We start from the raw sequence: 24179 nt of genomic DNA on the forward strand, positions 1-24179 counted from the left end.
TGGACCCATCGCAGGAGGCAGGCACGAGGGGCTGAAGACACAAGCCCCTTGCAATAAACATGGCGAGGTCCCCTCCTCGGGCAACCCGGCAAGGGGGAAGCCCAAGCCCCTCCATGAGGCCCCACAACCCCTTGCCACTGCCCGGCTTATGCGCAGGCAGCACCCTGCCCACGTCAGGAACATGCGGCTTCACCGCTTCCCAGGGCGGGCTGGAAGCTCCCCTGCTCCCATGGGGTCTGCTCTTCTCGAAGAGATAAGAGACAGAACAACACTTGCTGTGGAATTACTTCATTCCCCCAAGGCTGGGAAAAGCCATGCTCTGAACTTGGCTAATGTCCCTGACGGCTGCAGCCTTTCCTGGCAAGGGAGAAACCAATCCTCATTAACCCCTTCCCTCCCGAAGGCTGCTTATAACACTGAACCCACTGCAGGAACACGCTGAGACTTTATGACAGCACCCGAACATCTCGCCACAGGCAAGAGATCAGAGGAAGCCCACGAGGGAGGGAAATGTCTTCTTTTTACAGAGGCACAAAGTAGATGAATTGACTCTACAGCTTGTGGCGGGGTCAGGAACCAAGTCAGGCCTCTTGAATCCTGTTTAATGTCTGCCTAGCAGCCTATTCTCAGGTTCAAATCCATCGAGGGACAAACTTCCAGGGTCACCAAGGGCAGCACCATGGCTGTGGATATGTGGTTATACAACTCTCACCAGCCCCAAATCTAGACCACGCTTGCTTTGCTCTCACTACTCCTCCCAGAAGGCTCTTTCAGACCTTCGCAGCCTCAGTGATTAGAAACTTTCGAAACACCAGCATAAAGGTACTTGTGGCAAGCTCAGCTTCTCCTGTTCCTGCACCAACACTCACCCAGAGCTAAAATAGTTGTTCTTCTTTGGTGCTTATTCCCCATACGCATTTCAAATTTGCAACCATACCCCCTCCTCAGCTTTCTTTTCGCTCAGCTAACAAGCCAAACTCTTCTGGTCTCCACTGGCAAGACTAGCATCTTGCTTCTTGATCACCCTGACAGCCTGTCCCTGCAGTCTGAACACATCTCTCCTGAATGCGCTTGAGCTAACACAAGGGTACCCAGCACTCCAGGCAAGCCGGCGATGTCTGCACAAAGGTGTTCGTACCTTTCAGAGGTGTTCAAGGTATGTCCCTATCCACACAGCACAGGCCATCATCACCTGATGCATCTGAGAAGTTGCACTTTCATCCAGATGGCAAATCCAGAGGATCCAAGCCAGCAAAAACGGGGTGAAAAGGGTCTCAGTGACATCACTGGAGCCTGGGCCAGGGTTTATTTGTTTCACTTAATTTTAGGCATCTAAACAAAGCACTTTTCGGATCGGATTACTGCCCTGAAGTCTCTCCACAGTCCATGGAAGGAGATGGCCCTTCCAGCAAACAATTCATTCTGGGAAGGTTTCACTCCCATCTGCCATCACAAGCAATTAGTCTTCTAATTCAAGCCGGATGGGAAAAATCCTTTAATAGCCCAGCAAGTTTTGAATGGAAATATTCCCTACTTGGGAAACACAGCTTGCTAAAGCTGACTTGGTTGTTCCTGACACATGATTTCTAACCACAGCTCTCTGCCACCTCATTTTGGGTGATAACCCATTCATTTCCACAATTTTTGGATCAGTTCTGAACAAACGGTAAAATTCTCATCTTCTTACCTGCACATTGAAAGTAACATCATCCAGAGTGGGCGGTGAGGGGAAGGCACCTTGTGACGATGTAATGTTCCCCAGGTCATCCACAGGAGGTGGAGGTGGAGGAAGGAAGTCCCCTAGGAGAGAGAATGGGAGAGCTTGAGACTGACCAGCACTTCCCCACATCATGCCATGGATGAACCCTGCAATACTCTGCCATCAGTTTTGTGGCGCAGGCAGTAACACATCGTTTAACCATTAATGCTCAGCTGTACCCCAGACAGCGCCAGGAGATGGCTACGACAGCTCAGTAACGTTGGCAGATTGCTTAGAGATGCTCAGACCCTGCAGCAGAAGGTGACTTGCCACAAAGCCTGAAGGCACCAACAACGGGCTCCACAGATCAAAGCTTGCATCTCAAACCTGCTGCATGCAACCACAAGGCTTACAATGCATCCCACCCAATTCACTCCCCTTGCATGCTAAATTATGCCAGCTCTTCTTGATCACTATAAAAACAGCATCGGATGCTGTCCAAAAGCCGGGATTCCCTGTTGCAGAGGACACATGGAGGGCTGGAGCTGGAGCCCAAAATCTAGACCAGCCCATCTCCTGCATCCCTGCTGCTGGCAGGCAGCCATGCTCTTTGCACCTCCCTCTTTCTATAAGGGCCTCATAGCTTCATGTAAAGAACTGCTGGGAAGATCACAGGCTCTTCTCAGTGACAACCACCATGTGACGGACCAGCTGCAAGCTCAGAAGCATCCACATTTTTTAACTCTGAGGAGGCTTTTTACATGGGGCTGATGTACAAAATATCTACACTTTAATTTGCTTGTCTTGAACTTCCAGAAGTGCTGATGTCAAGACAAAGCAGCACACTGGCTGTGAAGCCATCCAGCTTAGCATAGAGATGGGAGACGTCTCCTTGAGAACTTCATGGGAGGTGGGAGCACAAAGAAGAAAACAAGGACAGAGCAGCAGAGGCTGCAGGCAGCAGGACACCAGGCTCTGAAAGCACCTCCTAAGGGCATTTGCCATTAGCACTGGATTTGGCTCCTGGGAAGGCAGTTGTCTGTAATTTGGACCACTCTGGTATGTTTTTATTTCTTCTCATAAAGCTTGATGCTGCAAGTAGAGCTGTTTGCTGTTGGCCCTCATGTTTGCAGCATCTGGGGTGGAAGTTCAAGACGAATAAGTGTGATATTTCACATATATATATATATATAAACTGTTGCTTTTGGAGGGTTTTAACCCTTTTGTGAGGAAACATGGGCTCCCTACTTGACCCGCCACATCTCCACACAGTGCCACACAAGCACTACAGGCCCTCAGCACCATCCCCAGACACCAAGGAGCAGGATCCAAACCGCTCAGAGGGGTGCTCAGCCGAACCCCAGTGACCCATAGTACTCTGGACCACCCATGCCCAGGTCCCAAGCCCTGGGCTCAGGCCACCCCAGGCACGGGCACCAGCTGGGCAGCGCTGCTGGCACGCCACCTTTATGCTGTTTGCCATGGGAAGCAGATGGGTGTGCAGCCCTGGAAAATTCTTCTCTTTGATTTCAAATCTCCCTCTGAAAGGCACAAACTCCCCCTAGGACTTTTAGGGATCTTATTTCCCAGGAAAGTAATTTCTTCCCATTTTCCCCAAAGTGAGCATGGATACAACTCAAAAAAAATCCCTCTGAATCCCTAGGAAAGTATCATCCTAAATACAGATGCATGAAAACAGTTCGAAAACAACACACTGAAAACTAATTTAAGACAACCACATTGCTTCAATACATAAAATCCCATGAAACCTACTGGCTCATGATATTACAGAGTTCAAGATCGATTTTTTTAAAAAAATTATGTACAATAACATCTGCAGTATCCTCCTCTTTGCCCTATAATTAATCCAATATTTTATTTCATATCATATGCAATACAATACAGAGTAAAAAAAAAAGAAGAAATATTTTTAAATTAATATCTTGGTGTTAGTTCTAAAAAAATGCTGGCATGTTTGAGAACTAAGTAAACTTTTCTTCTTTGCTCTGAAAATGACCCTCCAACCAACCAATGTGATTCTGCAAACAAATCCAACTCCAGTGAACACTTACTTCCCGAAGAATACACTTCGAATGATGTCTCTCCAGTTAGTCCTGGCTCTGACGCCGAAGACACATCTCCCTGCACAGCACATTAGTCAGACACTCCTGCTTTATTACAACCCTTCAAAACACCTAAGCAAAATCGAGGTAGAGAACATGTTGCAGAGGATGAGACAGGGAGAAGGACCGGGTTTGTGCATAAACAGAAGGGAAAAATAACAACTGCATAACAGAAGGGGAAAACAACAATTGCTCATACGAACACAAAACAAGTATCATTTTGCCCCTTTGGAAGGTCCGTTCCTCCCAAAAGAAAAAAACACTGGCAAGCTTTTTTAGAAAAGGAGCAAAGGACAGAAACAGAGAAGAGCCCTTTTCTAAAGTCTGGAAGAAAACACTTTTCTGTGCAGTAGGAGACAGCTGGCTTTACCATGTCCCAGCCCAGCTCTGCTGACTCTGTCCTCTGTGTCAGATAAGCTGCTGGCTCTGCTCTCCCCACAAACGGGAAGGTTTTTAGACTGGGAAGCAGAGAGCAGATGCCTGATGAACTGGGGGGACCTTGCAGATGTTTGGCCTTTTCCTGGTCCTCTGTGAACAGATGGACTTTTCTCCTTCACAGCTTTAGTTATTTATCCTGCCACTGCACTTTCCTCTTTCCCACACACAGCCACAGGACCCAGTGCTGTTCCCACTGCACTCGCGGGAGAGTATTCCCTTGGATGCAGCAGGGACAGCTGTTACTGTATTATTATTATTATTGGCATTGCTGGAAGTCTCCCTCCGGCAGAGAGGGAAGCCTGCAAAGACCATAAAATCTGTGTCCTGATCCACGTGTACTGTTTTAGATGATGTGTGGAAGGAACAGGTCTACGTTTTGAGGGAGTAAAGGAGAAAAAAAAAGCTGAAAGCAAGCTTACACTCCATTTAAGCAGCATCTCCCTACAGACTGCTCCAGTGCACCTTCGGGACCTTCCCTCATCCCAGAAGCTTTGCAAGCCAGACAGATTTCACTTGCTTAGAGCTGGGCAAGCAGTGGGAGGGGGCAGAAGAGTCCATGTACAGGCAGAGCACAGCACTGCCCACCACTGCTGACCACCTCCAACACCAGCCAGCTACGTGGGGAGCCATCCGGGGAAGGGACCGTCCCCTGGTCCGCATGGATGCACCGGCAGCCCCAGGGGAAACAGGGTTCTGGGCTTACCAGAGGTAACCATGGGCTGGTGGAGGACATGTCCCACCACCCTGAGCGCTCACCCTCTCCTGCCTCACCCCGCTGCCCCTCTGTGAATAAGGGGTACGATCAGAAAGAGGCTTATTAGCATTGATTGCTGCTCAGGACCGAGATTAGTGTTTTGGTTGACATTCCCCTGGCATCAGCCTGAACACTTGGAGGAACTTCAGTTATGACAGTGACTGCACTGAGCTTCATCAGTGGAGAGACACCAAGGCATCTCCAGCAGGCAGTTTATACCTCAAGGCAGGTGAAATCACCTTCCAATGGCAAGCTCCCCGCGGAGGCAGCCCGGGGCAGGAACGTTTGCAGGCGGGGAGCCGCATCCCGCCCCTCCTCACACCGCAACCTACCTTCCGCTTTTGCCATCAGAAACATCTACCCATTACCATACATTTAGAGGAGAAAACAAACACCCTTCATTGTGCCAGCTACTCATTTCTTCTTCTTCTTACAGCTGAGAAGACCATGAGTCAACCTACGAAGGGGCTGTGCGGTGTGACACATGCGCCAGCTCGGTTATTTCAGACACGACGACGCAGCGTGCCGTGAAACCGCAGCTCTGAGCTCTTCTCTCGGTGCCTGTGTCCGCTCCTCAGCCGGAGCATCACCCAGCACGACCACGAGAGATGATATTGTCAGCCCCAGTAATGCTCTCGCCCACACTTCACGATCAAGTAATCAGAACAGAAATTCAGTCGGTCCATCACAGCTGTGTTGGGAAACGACAGCAGAGCCATAACCAGAAGCGATGCCTCACAAGCCCCAGCCCGGATTCTGGCTTCAATCAAATCTGTGCCATGCATTTGCTAGGTTTTATCCCCGTCCTCTCCAAAATCTCCCCTCTTACACATTCCAAGGATATTTAGATGTTTCATTATTACTCTTCTCAAATGCGCAAATAAAAAACTGTTCAAAGCCTTAACAGATGTCTGCATCAGCACGAGCCTGTCACGCTGAACAGCAACTCTTAAAATTTTTGCCATTGACTGCCTGATGCCTTCTGGGTACAAGCACAAGCTGAGAAAAACATCCTGTCTCATGTACCAAGCACCTTTCTCCCTTACAGTCTAACCTTTACATTTTTAAGTGCACTTCAGTGTTTTGCAGGATCAGATTCGTATGTCTCAAGCCTTTGTTTTCACGGAGATACATCTGCCAGCCAACAAGTGAGTTGCAGCACAGTAGTTGCCTCCTCCCTTGACTGACACAGTTGTTTAGACATGAAGATTTGCAGCTTTGAAACTTCTAGACATGAAGAAGAGCTCATATGTTCAGTAAGAAGAGACTGTTTAGGGGAAAAACCCTCGGAAACACAAAACAGGCAAAACGTCCTATTTTTCCCTGAAACAATAACTTAATGAAATCTATCAACCAACAGCACAGGGTTCACATGGGTCTTCCCAGATCTCTGGTTGAGATCTGAAGACTATATGCCCAGATGTTTTTCATTTTTTCTCCTTCCAAATAAAAATAACCCTTTCTCATCATCATCTTGATAATTTCTGACTCCGAAGTTGGTACAGAATCGGTTTGAATCACCTGAAAAACACAGCTCTCCCCTGACTCAGAGACCAGAATAAGCACAGTGATGGAGGAACCCCCCACTGATGTGTTTCCATTCTGATCCAAACAGACTCCATTTGGGAAAGCACTGAGCAGATACAGGAATTCCCCACTGCCCTGCCAAGGATTTCACTTCTACTGCAGAAAGCCAAAGTTTGCAATTTGAGGGTGTTCTACATTGAAACAATTAAGATTTACACTCAAACTCTAAATCGTTTAGCTCTGGGCTAAAAAACTTTTGATTGAGGCTACCATGAACCCGTATTCCAGAATAACCACTGCAAAAACCTGTAGAATATTGTAGTATTACTATGTGGTCTGGGAAACTTCATTCTGCAGAATTGACACCACACGATTTTTACAGAAAACTTCAGCTAGATATGACCTGGTGACTCTTAGGTGTGAACACACATCTTACTAAGTTTCCTAAAATGAACATTTTCCTGTAACATCTGTATTTAACACATATCCACTGGACAAGGAACGCACACGATTAAAATCATGTTTTGTGTCAGTGCCGCCATGGTCAGAACCGTGTCGTGAGGGGTCACCGGCACCACGTCAGTGCAGGGGAAACCGCCACACAATTACACACCAGCTCCACTATCTACCTAAATACACCACATTGACCTGTGATTCCTAACATAAAGCAGCCCCACCAACCCAAACCACTGTTTAAATTACCACTCTCTTACCCATTACTAATCCTACCATTTGAACTACTTTTGCTAATCAGCTACTGTATTAATAAGCAAGAAGGAAGAAAAAAAAACCCCTCACTGGCTAATTTCATCCTCAGCATTTAAAAAAGGAATATTGAGTCTGTCAGGTAGTTGCACTGAAAATTTACTTCACCACCTGCTAGCTGAAATATTGCTTTTATGGATTTATATTGTATTAAAAGGTCACTGGCTGTTTAAGTCTTAAACAGTTTTAATCATTCTAAAAGTCTCTTAACAGTAAGAAAAGGAAGCTCAGAACAAACAGCAGCAGGGATTCTAATTAAAAGGGCCAATTCATCTAATTTTATTTGGGGTTAATTATTCAGGATTCACTCTCTGATGTGTAAGGAATAGCAATTAGTAATTTTAGTGATTTGAGGAACATTGGAGGTGTAATCAGTTAAAATGAGTGAGTGTTTACAACACAAGATGTTGAATTAGTTTCTCCCAGCTGGAGAACAGGAACATTAGTCCCCTACAGTTCAGGACTATGAATCGCAGGCCTGCTTAAAATGTTCTCTTCAACGAACAAAACAAAAAACACCCCAGACGCCAACAAGCATCTGGTAATTTTGTTTACTACATGGACAGACAATAGGCAACGTGTACCACGGCAGCTTAGGCATCCTCACCTCCACCTTCATCCCTGCGTCCGACTACCCAAAGCCCTGGGATTCACTGGGAACAATTCCCAGCGTTTTTCCTATCTGCACAACTTCAGCTGGACTACCACCCTCCTGCCATGCTGCCTTTTACCACAGCTAGCTGAGCTAACGAAAGAAGCAGCCTGTGAAACTTTCAAATGTTAATTAACTCTGGTGGTTTAATATAGAGAGGTAAAAATGACCACACCATTAACTTAAAACCTCTAGGTACAATTCCTCCTGCAAACACAAATCCAAAATAGCTCCGCTGGAATCGCTCTGGATTTCTTCCAGTGTTACTAGAGCCAAAATAAGTTACTAAAGCTTTCAGGAGTAGCAGACGAGACTCTGATGGGGACAGAGGAGTTGCATAGCAGAGTGCTAACCGGGAGATCCAACACTGGATGCTTTGACAATTGTGTCTGAGCTGAGGCAGCAGCTCAAAAGCCACTTTTTGCTAGCTCTCAAGAGGAAACTGTGTTTTACCACCATTTAGGCATCGCCAGGGACTTCGGTAGGGCTGGAGCTGGACCCCTTGCATCGCCTATGAGTTTGCGACCGCTAAAAGGAGCGACATTGACACACCACATCAGGCTCACTTCAGATGACACACCTTGTATTGAGCAACTTGATTTAGTACGAACAGTTGCTATCTTTAGTGTCCTGTACACAGATCTTTCACTCCAGCTCTGGTCACCAGTGGGGAAAATCCTACCCACCTCTGGTTCACGTCAGAACTCACTGACCTCCCTCTTGAAACGCCCCAAACGCAGTAATTAGCACAAGGGTAGGAAACAAGTGCTCAGTTCCCCAAATTATGCAAAAATCTCAGCCGCTTCGCCACAGTGGATGCCCCTCATTGTGAAAACAACACTTTTTTTTGATGAGACTGCATTTTTGTTCAGCTTGTGTCTGCAGATATCCAGCCGTGCCATCCTTCCCAGCACAACGTGACCAGTGCTGCTGCAGCCCCGACGGTCGCAGGGTAGGTGAGGGTGGGTATAAACATGTGCTGGGTTGTTTTCCCACACACACACTGGCCAAAAATCCTACACACCGTACACTCACAATATACGCCACTAAGTACAGAGGCATCGATACAAGGCTGCATTTTGATTCTTCAACTTATTTTTACATATGAAATTCCCATATTTTCTAGCTAACATCCCACGTCAACCTCTCTGCAATAGAGATGACTTCTTTTGTTCACCTCAACAACCCATTTTGTAAACACAACATGAATGAGCCAGTTCTGCTCTTGCTCAGATCACGTTACACGGAACTGTTCTCTCCGTAGAGCTGATATCTGCTTAGAGGAGAGGTCTGCTAGTATCAGAACTCAGCTCTATGGAAAGTAAATCAGTCGTTTACTAAAGCTTAGTGAAGGACTAAAGCTGAGCCAATACAAGAAACAGCCCACGGCACTGTAAAACTTTAATTAAAATCTGTGCTAAAACAGAAGGAGGAAGAAGAGCCATAAGATTAACAGAAAAGCTCTAAACACTGTTCCTTGTCATAGACTTCTTTTAGGACTTTGGGGATGCCACCTAGCCCCGCTGTGCCTCAGTCCATGGGTATGCAAAGCCCTCCTCTGCCTTCCCTCTGGTGCTTATCTGTAGATGTAAGAATAGAGGCCATCTTCCTTGGTCTGAGCAGCAATTAGTACAATGAGATCCTACTATCAGTTGCTCAGGTCCAATAACGAGGACAAGAGTAGTTCCAAATAGCTTTAAAAAAAAAAAAAAAAGACAGAAAACAGCCTGCTGAGATGGAAAGATTTCAACACAAACAACTGGAAATATGCTGGAAATCAGGGCATCTAAGTCAGAAAAGCAAACCCTGTCCTTGGAGGGGAAACACGGGCTGCATTCCCACACACCATCCCTCTCCTCTGCAGACCAAAAAGTCCATGAAACAACTCACCGAGGGAAACACTGCCTCACTCAGAACAGAACCGAAACGGGTTATCTGTTTGTTTATTAGGTTATGGTGTTCAACTCATTTGTTCATTGCTAAGAGCTCCTGACGAAAGTTGACATATGCATTCATTTACTGAAGTGGGCTGTTGTGAAGGAGTTGAAAAAAATGAGCTACGCCACCGGATTAAGACCTCGTTCTCCCTGGCTGTTATTGCACGGCTCAATCAAAATGAATCTGTTTTTTCGGTCAGCTTTTTCCCCTGAGGAGGCAGTCAGGGAAGATGATGACCATGTCCTTCAGATACCTCCTTTCTTATCACTAATCAAACCCTCTCTGTGCCTAGTGATGAAATACAAAACACTGCACAGACAGCAAAAAAAAACATCTCCCAGAGCTCTTTACTGCCAAGGGACTTCCTCAGGTTTTGGAAGCTGCAGCCAACTGTTTTTAAGCAACCTTGGACTTATCGTTGCCTATAACTGTTTTTGTGTTGTTTTCCCACTTTGGGGGTGAACTGCAATCTCAGCCGTCAGAGGAAACCCAACGTGCTGCAGCCTTGGCTTGAGCCTCGGAGCCAGCAGCGGCCCGTGCTGCAGAACATCTGGGAGCGCTGGATCCATTCTGCTTGCACAGCGCACACAGGAGAGCGACAACAACCACTACCGTAACTAGACCTCTTCCCTGGGTGATGGGGTCAACCTTCCTGCAAGGCATCTTCTTCACACAGTCTTCTGCTGATGGCTTGAGAGACTGGAGCAAAAACATCAATTGGGAAATGCATGTACGGCTCTCACAGATGTACTGATAAAAAAACCCCCACAAGCTGACCTTCAGATTGACTCATTTAGTTCCTCCCATCCTCTTCCCAACTCCTCACTATGTAACTCTTACAAATATCCAAACTTGGAAAGATTAAAGCAAAACATGTGTCTTTATCAGATGTGTCTCAGTTCACTGTTTTCACCAATACAAACAGCTCTGGCTTTCTTCCTTCGATTGCAATTGGTCAGTGCTACTGCAAAGTAGAACAAGTAGCTAGATTTTCTTCATGCTGCAAAATTAATTGCTTTCTTATTCACCAGTGCAACAGCTGAATAATAAATTACATCCCTAATCCCTGAAGATAATTTAAGATAAAATCAAATGCTGGATAAATAGAATTCCCCTCTATCTTCTTCTTTCAAAGTAAATAACTAATATTCCATATCTCCACATATAAATTTATATAAATATATATATTTATATGGAGTTGTGGTGGGTTTTGTGGAGAGAGTTTGGTTCCTTTCACTGGTGCCTACTAGAAATGTCACACACGATCTGGCTAGACCATGGAAGAGAAATGGGATTAAAATCAAAAGAAAAAAAAAAAAAGATGAGGTATCTTTCCTTGGGTAGATTCCTCCTGGAGATGCTCTACATCCTCTCTGCTGTACTTCTGGCAACAGGGAAGGTGGCGGAGAAAAAAAAACTAGTGCAGTCTTTGTCTTCTTTGAGATGAATTTTACCCTAAAACACTGATGCACAAGCTTCCCATACCAAGGATCACTGCCCAACACCCCAAAGTTACTATATACACTGACATGTGCAGCTATCTCCACATTTTAACCAGAAATTCTTTAAAATTTACACTTTTCCATAATTCAACAAATTAACTGGTTAGCAAAGAACATGCTGGACTGAATCTTTAGGCAAGAAACAACATTTATGTTTTCCATATTCCACAAAATCCCCTAGCAAGACCTGCCCCCCTCATCCTTCCCCTTGCCGGTCAGAGCCCAGAGCACCACGGTGGGGAAAAACAACAGCAGAGAAAGCACTTCCCATCCGGAGCATCCTAAAGCGGGCGAGGGATAGGTGAATGACGGAGGCACAAAAAGGACTTCCCAAGGATGAGAATGACATTCCCATTCACAACACTCATTACAATAAGATTAACTCCTTCAGCTGACCCAAGTAGAACACCTATTCTCAGAACAGAAGCAGGGATAAAGGATGCCACCATGGTACCTGTGCTGGTTTTGGGGGACATGTGGCTCTTATCTTGCATTCCCTACAAGAATGACCAAGATATTGTAGTTATCCAAGCACACACTTCAAGCTTCTGACCATTCCAAAAAAGCAGTCGATCAAACCAGTGGTTTTGCTGCAACTCTGCTCAGCACATGGTGTCTCCCTTCCAGAAAAAAAGTATTGGGGTCTGGCACTGGCCCAGGGTAACCAAGAGGGTGCCCACACCAAAAGCTGGGTCAATTACTTGACGTACAGAAACCTGGGTGAGATCGTTTTCAGACTGAATTAAAATATTTCTATTTAACCAATAGAAAATGAATTACCAAGATGTTTGTGGATATCATTGAAAGGAAAAATGTGGAAGAAAATTAAAATCTTCTGCAAAGATTGTGGTTTTGTTTGAAAAGCCAGAGATTTAATTCTTGAAATAAAATGTTGTGGGAAAAAATGATAACAAATTGTAACATATTGCGCGAGCTTTTAGAGTGGACTTCTGAAATCTTCACTCTGAGGTTTGGTTTTCCCTCAGAGCTGTTACTTGGGCAATTTTAGGCCAAAAAAATTAAATTAGGTTAGGTGGGGAATCTCTCTCGATTTTTTTCCTCCCTAACTTCTTTTCCAGCCTTGCTGCAAATTCATTCTTCTCAGATTAATGATTGATCTTCATTCTAAATCCCCACTCCAATATTAATAACCTCTCAGAAAACAATTAAAATGGACAGATTGTTTGAGTGTGTGCTCAGGGAGCAAGAGAAGAGGATAAATCTTCTATGAGCACAAAAACCTCTAGCATACCTTGAGACCTGCTGATGCCTGCAGTGACATACAAAGGTTATTCGCTGTAACATATGCATCTCCCTACACTACCAGAAGCACATTCCTGAGCAGTGAACAGCACCAGGGAAGGGTGGATGGTCACAGAATCACAGAATGTTAGGGGTTGGAAGGGAACTCTGTGGGTCATCCAGTCCAACACCCCTGCCAAAGCAGGGTCACCTACAGCAGGCTGCACAGGACCTTGTCCAGGCGGGGCTTGAATATCTCCAGAGAAGGAGACTCCACAACCTCCCTGGGCAGCCTGTTCCAGTGCTCCATCACCCTCAGAGGGAAGAAGTTCTTCCTCATCTTCAGACGGAACTTCCTGTGCTTCAGTTTGTGCCCATTGCTCCTTGTCCTGTGGCTGCGCACCACTGAAAAGAGTCTGGCCCCGTCCTCCTGACATCCACCCTGAAGATATTTGTAAGCATTTATAAGATCCCCTCTCAGCCTTCTCTTCTTCAGGCTAAATAAGCCCAGCTCTCTCAGCCTTTCCTCACAGGAGAGATGCTCCAGTCCCTGAATCGTCTTTGTAGGCCTCCGCTGGACTCTCTCCAGTAGCTCCTCACCTTTCTTGAAGTGGGGAGCCCAGAACTGGACACTGGACTCCAGATGGGGCCTCACTAGGGCAGAGTAGAGGGGGAGAAGAACCTCCCTTGTCCTGCTGGCCACACTCCTCTTAATGCACCCCAGGATCCCATTGGCCTTCTTGGCAACCAGGGCACACTGCTGGCTCACGGTCAACTTGTCCACCACCACTCCCAGGTGTCTATCCACAGAGCTGCTCTCCAGCAGATCAGCCCTGAGCCTGTATTGGTGCATTAGGTTGTTCCTCCCCAGGTGCAGGACCTTGCACTTGCCCTTGTTGAACTTCATCAGGTTTCTCTGTGCCCAACTCTCCAGCCTGTCCTTCTAACAAAAAACGCTCTATCAATGAGACTGAACGAATAGACGTTCTCCTCCGTTGGGCAGAAGATGCTGTGGGAAGGAAAATGACTTCCAATTCGACAACACTAGCAAGTGCAAAGAGCCAGAGAGAACCCAAGCAGGCAGTTAGCTCAGAAATTGTAATGTGCACAGGTGCCTGATGGTCTGAGGCTGTACGACGAATTGTGGAGCCTGTATCATTCAGAGTTGCTTATTAGCCCAGTTTCCCTGAGCTCTAAGAATTTTAGAGCCAATGTCTCAACTTTCTTCATGAATCAGAACAAGGAGAGAAGCATCTTGTGGGCCAACTGCTCTGGACTGTTTTGTCTCCATGCTGCCTAAGTTAGTGCTCTCTGTAGTAGACTGGCTGCACCCACACTATACAGCCCCTGGTGTAGATCTGCCCCATGACCAGAGCGGTACCCTGGAGCTGAGAACTTTTACTGCCTCTCGCCTTTTTCCAGTCCCAAGTGAAACAACGAGAAAGTTGTGTTGCTGCTTGCCACTGTGGTGTTTCTGCAGCGTAACAATGAGAAAGCACGCTGTCTGCCTCGGTGCACGTGGAGATATTTAAGGTTGAAGAGCTTTCTTAGAGGACCATTTTTCACATAGGAAGACAAACTTGAGAATCATGGCCCTAGTGTCTGCCTAGAGGAGAAACATCCTCCTTTGGAGAGCATTAACCAGCTTTGCTAAATGAAACCGAACAACAGCAGGCTTTAAAAACTCACACTGCAATTTTGCAATGCATGACTTGCTGCATGCTGTCATCCAAGGTGACTGCTTTATGCAAAAGCAAAGCTTGTTCCTAGAAGATTTAAACAATCACAGTCAGATTTCCTTCAGGAAAGACACCCAAGTGAATAACACCCTTATTTAAAGAGAAAACATGGCATGTTTGGGTACCTGGGCTGTCAAGAAAACAAGAAGTAATCAAGAACACACCTGAGAATGATGTGAAATTAGCCAATGTTTATCTTTCTACATAAAGGAAAAAAAAAATAAATTTAAAAACACAAGCACAACCTAGCTTTAAAAACCAGTGCCACATTTAGGTTTTGCCTAGATGTGGATGCTGAAGATCATTTAAAGAACAAGATTCTCTGCTTTCAAGAGACTGAGAGATTTACTCCATACCCTTATCAGGCCATACGTATCTCATGATGTCACAGTGATTAGCATCTTGCTTGATTAAAATCTTTAATTCCACTGGATTTAAAATGCTAATTTGAGAGCCACTCAGACAAGAGCACAAGACTGGAGCTGATCACAAGCACAGAACCAGCACACTGAGGCAGCCACACTGATATCTGCTCCCCTGGTTCTTCAAAATGGTGCAGCTAAAAGCATCTAACCAAGGTGAGCAAACAAAAGCGTGTGTCAGGTCAGCCAGCAAAACCTTTCAAGTCCATGGCTTCACACTCATCATGAGAAAGGAGATAAAACCTGCTCTGGCTCACCCTTACTATATATTTAACATTCGCAAGAGAAAAGTCAGGTGACTGCTTAAAGCTTGGGATGATGCACGCCATCTTCAAGCTATTCTTTTGAGCAGAATGTTTAATGTTTCATGTGGTCTGGAAATGGCTTAAATTCCCTGCTGCATTTTTCATGCCCATACACAACTTAGCCTTTATCAAAAAAATCCCCTTCAATTACGTACTCTGCAGAAAATGCAGAAATTCTTCGGAAGGGTTCTAGTTGCCTTTTTCCCCTGGGTTTTTTTTTTTTGTTATTTTTCGGCTTGCTAGGGTCTGCATAGAATATCCTTACTTGGATCTGCCCACTGAATTTATCTGGACTTCACCACTTGTGCTACTCATAGAAAATCAATTCCCCTTTCTTTCCCTCTCTCTCTCCATGCCTTTATTTTAACTGAGGGGAATGGGAAGAGAGAAGAGTGGTGGGGAGGGGCTAAAAGGTTGCAGACTTTTGGACAGACCCTGCTTTTTACCCTGACACGCAACAGGGAGTTGTAAATCTGCAGCAGCGGGGCCGCGGTGGAGCAAACCCGGCAGGCGGGCAGCCTTTGGGCGATAAAGCCTGCAGAAGGCACGGCGCTCCCAGCGCAGGGGACCGCAGCAGAAGAACGGACGTAATTAGAGCACGGCAACGTGTCAGCTATTCTGGGAGGCAGAGCAGCCCCTCGGGAGCTACTGCAGGAGACCGACGCGAGGACAGCCCTCGGACCGCTCTAACCCACGTCACAGGCATCCCCAGGAACACGAAGCCATCCTCCCATGCTCTGTCCTGCCGAGCAGCTCAGGCGAAAGACACCGCCTCTCTGTTGCTTTTGTTCTCTGAACACCTTCATTTTGCTGAGTATACATCCCCTAAGGTTCCAGGAATATTAACCACACACAAACATTATTTTAAAGAAGTGTTTCCTATAGTTCTCCTATTTTTGGAGATGCATCTTAAAAAAGCTTCCCTAATGCACTGGAACAGGACTCATATTATCTCTGCATAAAAGGCATCCAACTTCTATGCTTCTAAATTCGTTGGTAAGCAGTTCAGACTTCCTTTTATACTGTAAGATTTCCTTCCCATAACACACAAGATATATTGCCTCAAGGGAAAAGCAGCTTTATGAAGAGGAAGCTACATGTGCCAGAATTGTTCTCTTCCATTATTTGCAACATCCTTTCTCCCTCCCATTGTTTTAATAGAGTTGGTCACCAGCAGAACCTGCAGCAAAACCACCGATACCCTCAGCAGAGCATCTACCTGTCAAGAGCCCCAAACCACATCGACTCTTCTGCAGAGCCTTCTCGATGTCCAGAAAACATATGCTTTCTGTGCACGTCCCATACGCAGTTCTGACAGAAGCACGACTTTGCTGATAGACTTACTTTCCGCTGTTCCCACCAGAACAATGTTTGAGGACATTGCTCTCAACGAATGGATAGCTCACCAGTAACCTCCCACCTACGCATATGTTTGCAGAACTTCATTGAATAGAAGGACGAAGAAGGAAAAAAAAGGGAGAGAAAATACATTCAGTAGTGGCTAGTGTTACAGGGAGGAAAAAAAAAAAACCAAATTAAAACTCTGGCATCTGATGTTCCTACACATGACCCAGAGAAATGTTCCCCTCGCGCATGCACGTGCTTGTGTGTAGCACAGACTCAGATACATGCTGAAGTTCAAGCGCATGCTTAAATGTTATGTCCCACGGGGCTTCGGAAAGCATGTATCAAATTAGGCATTTGCCAAAATGCTTTGCCAAGCAAAAGGATCAGTTTATCTACTTTTCCCAAAGATTCTGCTGAAATGAGGCTGCATGGTTGCACTGGTACATCTCGGGAGATCCCCAGTTCTTCCCTGAAGCATCCACTTGCTAGGATTTCACTCTTGCACATTCTACTTTTGGGAATCAGTATGGGAAACTGGGACCAGGGAATTTGCGGCATTAGAAATGACAGTATTACGAGGGGTAGCTAACGTAACTTGCTGGGAAGGAGTACTGTGCCCTGGTTATTCCCACTTGGTATGGGTATATTTCCCACAAATCCCTCCAACTGATCCCGATCATGCACCCCACCAGTGCCACTGACATCTCTTCAGTTTCTTTTAGAAACTCCTCTAAGGGGTACAATCTCTCCAAATTCAAGCAGAGGGAAGTCCAGGATTCCCCCATATCAGAAACTACTTGATTTGGGACACAAGAAATCTGCTGCAAGAAGGACTGAATGGCATTGCTAAAAATAAGCAAATATTCCCAGTGTTTCTGCACTCCTCTCCCTGAAGTGAAATGATCAAGAGGATTAATTTTAGAGTGTGCACAGTTTCAACGTGAAAAAATCCAAGATGCATCTTAGCTTTTAAGCAAAGACCAGATGGAAAGACTATCATTAGAAATGCCAAAGGCAGAATACACTCAAAGTTCACTCCAGGATGGAAAGGTCATTTCTAGTCATCCTTGGTTTAAATGTTCTCTGCAGCACTCAAGCTTTTTGTAATAAGATGGTTTTCTTTCAGTTTATCAACTTGATTTCCTCCAAAATAAAATAAAAAAAACTTCAAAACAAAAATCACCAAACAATACAAGACAGGAACTTTAAAGGCAGGCACCACCTCTCTTTTTTCCTCTCCGAGCAAAAGAGTCATTAATTTTTTAATGAATTATTGTTTAGATGACAAGAAACGCCACAAAGACGATCTGTTGATTCCACCCACGGGTGTTTACTTAGATCTTTACTAGGAGATTTATGAGATGATGGGCAACAGATAACTTGTCAATGAAGTCTAAGAAGCAACACATTGCTTGTCAGGTGCTGATGTCAATGAAGAACATGTCAAGCTGATGAGAAACAGATCAGGTCTCATCGCTATGTTCAAAGAAACATCCCAAACCCCCAAGGCAGACCATATACCAGTGGACCAGTACAAATCCACTAGCCCATCTGCATCATAACTACGATGCTACTGGTCATAAGATCTGAGAAGCTCAGTAAGGACCTCCTTACGGCTCAAGATGCCTTCTTAACTCTGGTAGCTCACATATGATGACTAGGAACAGGTAGAACTGTGATTGATGATTTTCACTTGAGTTATTAGGGTCACCTGAAGATAATGCAGTGCTTACAGCTTTACTCCACTTGCTAACTCACATGCTAGCCACACTCAGCTTCAGCTGAGATTTCCTCAGTCCCTGGTCTCCACATGCCAGCTAACTGAAACAAACTCCCTCCCCATTAAGATAAGCCCACAGTTGAAGTATAGTATGTGAAAAAGCCTGCTGTGACACAGCTTCCAAACCCTGATAGCAAAGTATTTAATCAAAGACAGAAAACTCCATTCTCTGATTATCCAAAAAATACAAAAAAGCACATAGATACAATGATACAAAATTGGCATTTTCACTGTAAACACATCTGTGTCCTGGTGTAGATTATTCCCAGTAAGAACTGGAGCTACTGGCTAAAGCTAAGATTGTTTTTTCCTTGCAGGCTGTGCCTCTTCCAAGCTCAACTGGGCCAGCCCTGACAAGAAGGATCTGGCTTCAGGTCTTCCTTCTGCATAAACAGCGAAGTTATTTGCAAGGTCCAGACAGCTGCATTTATGTAAATTCACTCAGAGGAGACAACGCTGACCTAACTTAGCGGCAACCGGGCTGCGCAAGTGTCAGAGGGAAACATGGCCTGCAGTATCGCTGAATGAGGGTCAACCAGGCAAGAACAAGATTTCATTCTCAAAAGACCATGCTAAGATGCTGGAATCTACAAACAAATGCTTTGTTGTTTCTTGACCACTTGCAAATAGCAATTATTCCATATGAAATAATTAACAAGCAACAACAGAATCCTCCCAGCTCTCTTTAGAAATCTTCTTTTCAAAACACACCCTCATTTTAATCATTTACCATTTGCAATAGAGAAGAAGGTAAGAAATCTGAGATGATCAAACCTTCCCAAGTCCCCACAAACAGACATTCACTGCCTTCACTTCTCATTTTTTTCAGTAGACAAAATATTTCTTGATTAAATGCTCATAGAAATAAAATGCATCTTCCTGCTTCTTCTGATGCCTCATGAGCTTTCCGGCTCCTCTCACAAAGAGTTTTCATTACTCTGGGCAAGACAAAAAACAGAACGGCTACAAGAGAAAGCTCCAATATCAGCTCCATCTCAGTCACCGACCCAATGCCCAGAACCTTCATCACTGCTCTCGGATCATGGGAAAAAAAGAAACAACAAGAAAAGGGGAGTTTGAGTCCTAAGACCAGAATCGCATTTGCTGGATGGATTTGTTAGAAAAAACAATCTCTGAACTTTGTGTAAACTAAGCATATTCAGTCAGGTGGTAGGAGATCAAACAGATCGGGAGCCTCACGATTCCCTTCCTGCAGCCTCATGTTCGTGGTGACAACTGCACTTTCCACGAGTGAAATGTGACCTTTAGGCCCTGACATTTAGACCCAAATTTTCCAACTTCTGTTACCTCCGCCTCCAGTTTCACAGGTGGAATTCATAGCACTTTAATGTCTAAACAGTTGGCGGTGTCCACCAAACACGAGCCCAACAGATTCTTAAAATGGAATATTCCTGCTCCAGAAACCCATGCCATGCTGGATGCCAAACTTACACGAGGTATTGGATGTGCTGTATCTCTTGGGGAAATCAACATAGCAAGTGAAATCTCATCTCAAAATAGTTACCCTGCTACCTTATTTCTCTTTTATTTGTTTTCCTGCCACAGTTACACAACACATTCTCGCTGGGGCAAAAGGGATCATTAGCAAGAGCACTTTTGGACACATACAAACAGGCAGTGATAAATGTGCACCTGTCATGGGTTTGTGTGGCAAGGTTTTGGTAGCGGGGGGACTATAGCGGTGGCTTCTGTGAGAAGCTGCGAGAAGCTTCCCCCATGTCTGATAAAGCCCATGCCAGCCGGCTCTAAAACAGACCCGCCGCTGGCCAAGGCCAAGCCAATCAGCGACAGTGATAGCGCCTCTGTGATAACATAGTGAAGAAAGGGAAGAAAAAACTGCGGTGAGATGGCAGTTAGAGAGAGGAGTGAGACGATGTGAAAGAAACAACTCTGCAGACACCAAGGTCAGTGAAGAAGGAGGGGGGAGAAAGTGCTCGAGAAGCTGGAGCAGAGAGTCTTCCCTTGCAGCTCGTGATGAAAGACCATGGTGAGGCAGGTTATCTGCCTGCAGTCCATGGAGGTCCACGGTGGAGCACATTTTGTCCAGGACAGTAACTGGTGAGTGATCTCTCCCTGTCCCCATCTCTAACCCACGAGCTTTTCGTCATACTTCCGCTCCCCTGTCCAGTTGAGGAGCGGGAGTAGTAGAGTGGTTTTGGTGGGCACCTGGCATTTATCCAGGCCAAACTAAAACATTTTTGGCGAGCCAGCCAGGAGTCGAAACCTTCAGCCACCTCCCCACTGCAATACTGAGCATGACATCAGATGGTATAGAATACCGTTTGGGTCAGCCCAGCCAGCTTCTTGTGAAAATTAACTCTATCCCAGCTGAACCCAGGACAGCACCAGAAATAGGAAGATTAATAGTCCTCCCACATGAGAAGGCATAACAAGGCAAACGGATCCTCTGTTAGCATGTCTCAGCGACACCTCAGGAAAGCACCACATACTCAGAGTCGAAACATGGTGGTTCATCAACAGTGATTGTAGGGAAAGAGCTCAGCTGTGATCATGCATTACATCTCTTGTCTTGGACTAGCTGCTAAGTTTCTGTCTGGCCAACAAGAGCGATTTACTGGCTTGGAGAAATGTTTTAAATATCAACAGTTTTCAGGCTCAGCCAAACCAATCGTTCCTGAAGCTCTTTAAATGACTCTTGTACCTAATGAGGGAAGTGAACAATTGAATCAAACCTAGAGATCTGGCAGCTGGATGGAGATCCACCACCCTGACCCGCTCCTACTGCCACAAGGTCATTTCTCCCTCTTGAGGGCACATGTCCTGTTTTCACACACACATGCTGAGCACCTGATGCACCAGTAGAAGTCGGTTGAGTATTCTCATGTTACAAATCCAACTGTTTTTTCTGCTGTAGAGCAGGATTACAGGCTCAAACTTTGCAGGACCACTGTTGGCAGGGACAAGTTAACAAGGAAAATGGAATTATGAATTTAACCCAAACCTAAGGCACTGGACTAAGCAAAAGACGAGGAATATACTGCAACACTCCATACATTACCAATTATGACTGTGTGGTCTCATGTCCATTCCGATACCAGAGGAGATGCAGGCCAGCTGTGATTTTACCCAGCTCACACTTCTCTCATGTGTTGCCTCTTGTCTTTATAAATTCATTTTTACGTAAGACATCTGTGTCAGGCCTGAACTCTCTGTGCAATTTTCCTTCTGTACTTGCAGAATGAATTCAGCCAGCCAGGTCCTATTTCTCCTTGGGCACCACAAAAAAGAAATATGAATGGCTCTATTTGCATCCAGCTGGTACAAAAAGTGATGTCAAAAGCATAATGGGAAGGAGGAAAGGATCCAATTACAAAAGCAAGATCTGTGAGATAATCTTGGTCCCAGGACAGTGAGAAGTAGCAGTTAGGAAAATCTCATCTATCTGTCAGTTGGGGTCATTCAATGAGCACGTTACCGAGAGGAAAGGTGGCACCTTGAAATGCCAATTACAACTTTCCAGACCGAAATGAGCTTCAGCCTCCTCTGCCGCCTGTGCCTTCATCTCTAACATGACAGGAAGGTAAGCTTGAGCAACAGGAATTCAGTTTCCAAGAAGGAGCCTAACTGTACTGCAGTTTAACAACCAAATGATGGCTTTGCAGAAGTTGCTCACTCCACCCAGGGGGCTGCCTGGCTGCATGGAGGAAGTGCATGGTGTTGACTTCCCAAACTGACTCATGGTTGTAAGCCCTGGGGCGGTATTTATAGAGTTGGCGGAAAAATTTCCAGGAAACATCACTTACTGGCACTCACAAAAATAGCAAGGAAACTCTTCAATTACCAAACTTTTAAGGAACAAAATCTTTCTTCTTTATGACAAGACAGCAAAGAAACAGCCTCTATGATTTGCTTGGAAGCAGTTACAATTAATATTGTTCCTTATCTCACTTTTCCCTGACAGTAGTAGATGTTGCTCCTAAGCTATTAATTCTGTACAGCTGCAAGGTTGTTTTTTCTCTCCTCTCTCTTCTACTGATTGTTTCCAGGATAAGATGCTCAAGTCAGCCTTGTCTCTGAAAACTTTAGCAGTTATCTCCTGGAACGTGTCTGCAATACCATTCACAGGTTGAACCCAAGCTCATGCATGCAGAGACTCAAGCGAATCCAGGAACCAAGAACAGCTCAACCACAGCAGCCCAGAGGTGAGCCTGAACCCTTCAGCCAACTGTCCAGAATCCTGATTTGGGGAAGTGGTTGCAGTCTTCATTAAACCACATGAATCTGCAGGTAAACCTGCTACTGGAAGTCAAGCTATCCCATACAGAGGTGAGCTTATCCTTCTGCACAACCTAGACGTGCCCTGGGATCACCGACTGGACAACAGCAGAGGAAGGGCACAGATCAGTAGCTGGATCAGTCCCCTAAAAGTGGCTGTTCCCCTCCGCATATGCAGCAGTTTCCTTACGTCTCCTCAGACCCAGAAACTAAGCAGGCTTTCAGAAACATTTTGTCCCAGCAACAGTTTTAAGGACACAACCGCAAATCTAGGGGAGGCTCGACCACCTTAGAGCATGCACCTTTCCATCAAACATGGATTAATGCTCTTGCTTAGCGAGGGTGGGCAAACTATTCCAGACACGGTCCCCTTGCCCTAAGAAGCCCATATATCCCATTGGGAAGGATGTAGACTAGTTGACCACAGAAGTACCACTTTCTGGAATAAAAAAATCTTTTAAAAGCACAAGATACAAGCACAAGAGCTTGTCCCCATCCCACAGACAAAATGCAGATGCCTAATTTTATAACTATGACTTCCACACTGTCCCCACCACCATCCTCCCCTCTGAGGCCTGGGACCAGTGTTGGCCAAACAGTCTTTGAGAAGGCCTCAAAGATGTTCCCCTACATGTCTTACACAAACCAGTAGCTTGGAAAAGGACAGACAAGCAGGGTAATGAGGGAAAGGCTGCTAGCATGAACTTGACCAGTACCTGCCCCGTTTGACCTCTCAGCTGTGCTGTCCCGGCACAGCTGCTGGGAGGGCACATCGGGTCCAGCTCTCCGCCAAGCTGCCAATCAGCACGGCACGCGGCCCGTGACACTCATGGGATGTAACACCCTGGGCAATGCAACGGAGACCCGACAAGTTTGTTTTGCACATGCCACCGCAGCATCGGCAGATACAGCAACGTGCTTTGGCCAGCACTGACATGGAAAGCATTCAAAGCACTCACACAGAGATAAGAGGCTCCCCTCATCTCCTGCCTGAGACACGCTGACCTCCCCTCCCTCCCTTCTCCCCAGCATTGTTAAAGATAATACAAAAATCTGCCACTTATTTTTTAAAATGGCTCTGTTTCAGAGGGGGTTGTTTCCCCCCTGTTTTTCTGAGGCCAATTAAAAATAAAAGTTTACCGGGAAGATGACAAGAGAAAAAAGCGTCTGATATCATTGGATTCAGCCTATAAGGATCTCACACATAAAAGAATTATGTCCCTGAGCACTTTCCAACAGACTTTCAGAAAATTTCATCTTTCTACTTCCTTGGCTGGATAGTCTGTTTGAGTAATTTTCTCTTTCTCCTGGGGCTGGTTGCTAAGAGACGCGCTATTACTTCTCCCTCTCTTATGACCCGATTACTGTGATCAGCAAAGACAGCGTGCAGACAACAGCCTGACATGGCTCATACAAGAACATCGGGCTTGTTACAAAATGATGGACTATATTAACACTCCGCAGCCCCTTCGCTCATGGTGGCCTTTGCAGAGTCTCCTGGCACAACTGGGGGCTTTTACTTCTCTGGCTTCTGAAGCGCACATTCAAACATTTTAAATCGCAGGACTGGGAAGGGAGAAAAATGGACTTTTACCTCCTGTGTTTCACTGCCTGCCAGCCAGACCAGTGTTAATGGATCCTCACTGAAAAACCCTTCTTTCCTTACCCTTCCCAAGAAGTGGCCCAGCA

At 45.6% G+C, this 24179-nt stretch overlaps 1 protein-coding gene across 7 annotated transcripts in view; it reads right to left on the bottom strand.

Moving 5' to 3' along the window:
- Positions 1 to 24179, bottom strand: part of LPP (LIM domain containing preferred translocation partner in lipoma) — a 355991-nt gene that overhangs the window by 191314 nt on the left and 140498 nt on the right. For all 7 annotated transcript variants that reach the window (XM_075418090.1, XM_075418094.1, XM_075418093.1 and 4 more), the window contains one exon: positions 1688 to 1800. In XM_075418090.1, the coding sequence (XP_075274205.1) occupies positions 1688 to 1800 (113 nt within the window). The remainder of the gene's footprint in view (positions 1 to 1687; positions 1801 to 24179) is intronic.

Source organism: Opisthocomus hoazin, chromosome 4, assembly GCF_030867145.1.
Source record: "Opisthocomus hoazin isolate bOpiHoa1 chromosome 4, bOpiHoa1.hap1, whole genome shotgun sequence".
Lineage (NCBI taxonomy): Eukaryota > Metazoa > Chordata > Aves > Opisthocomiformes > Opisthocomidae > Opisthocomus > Opisthocomus hoazin.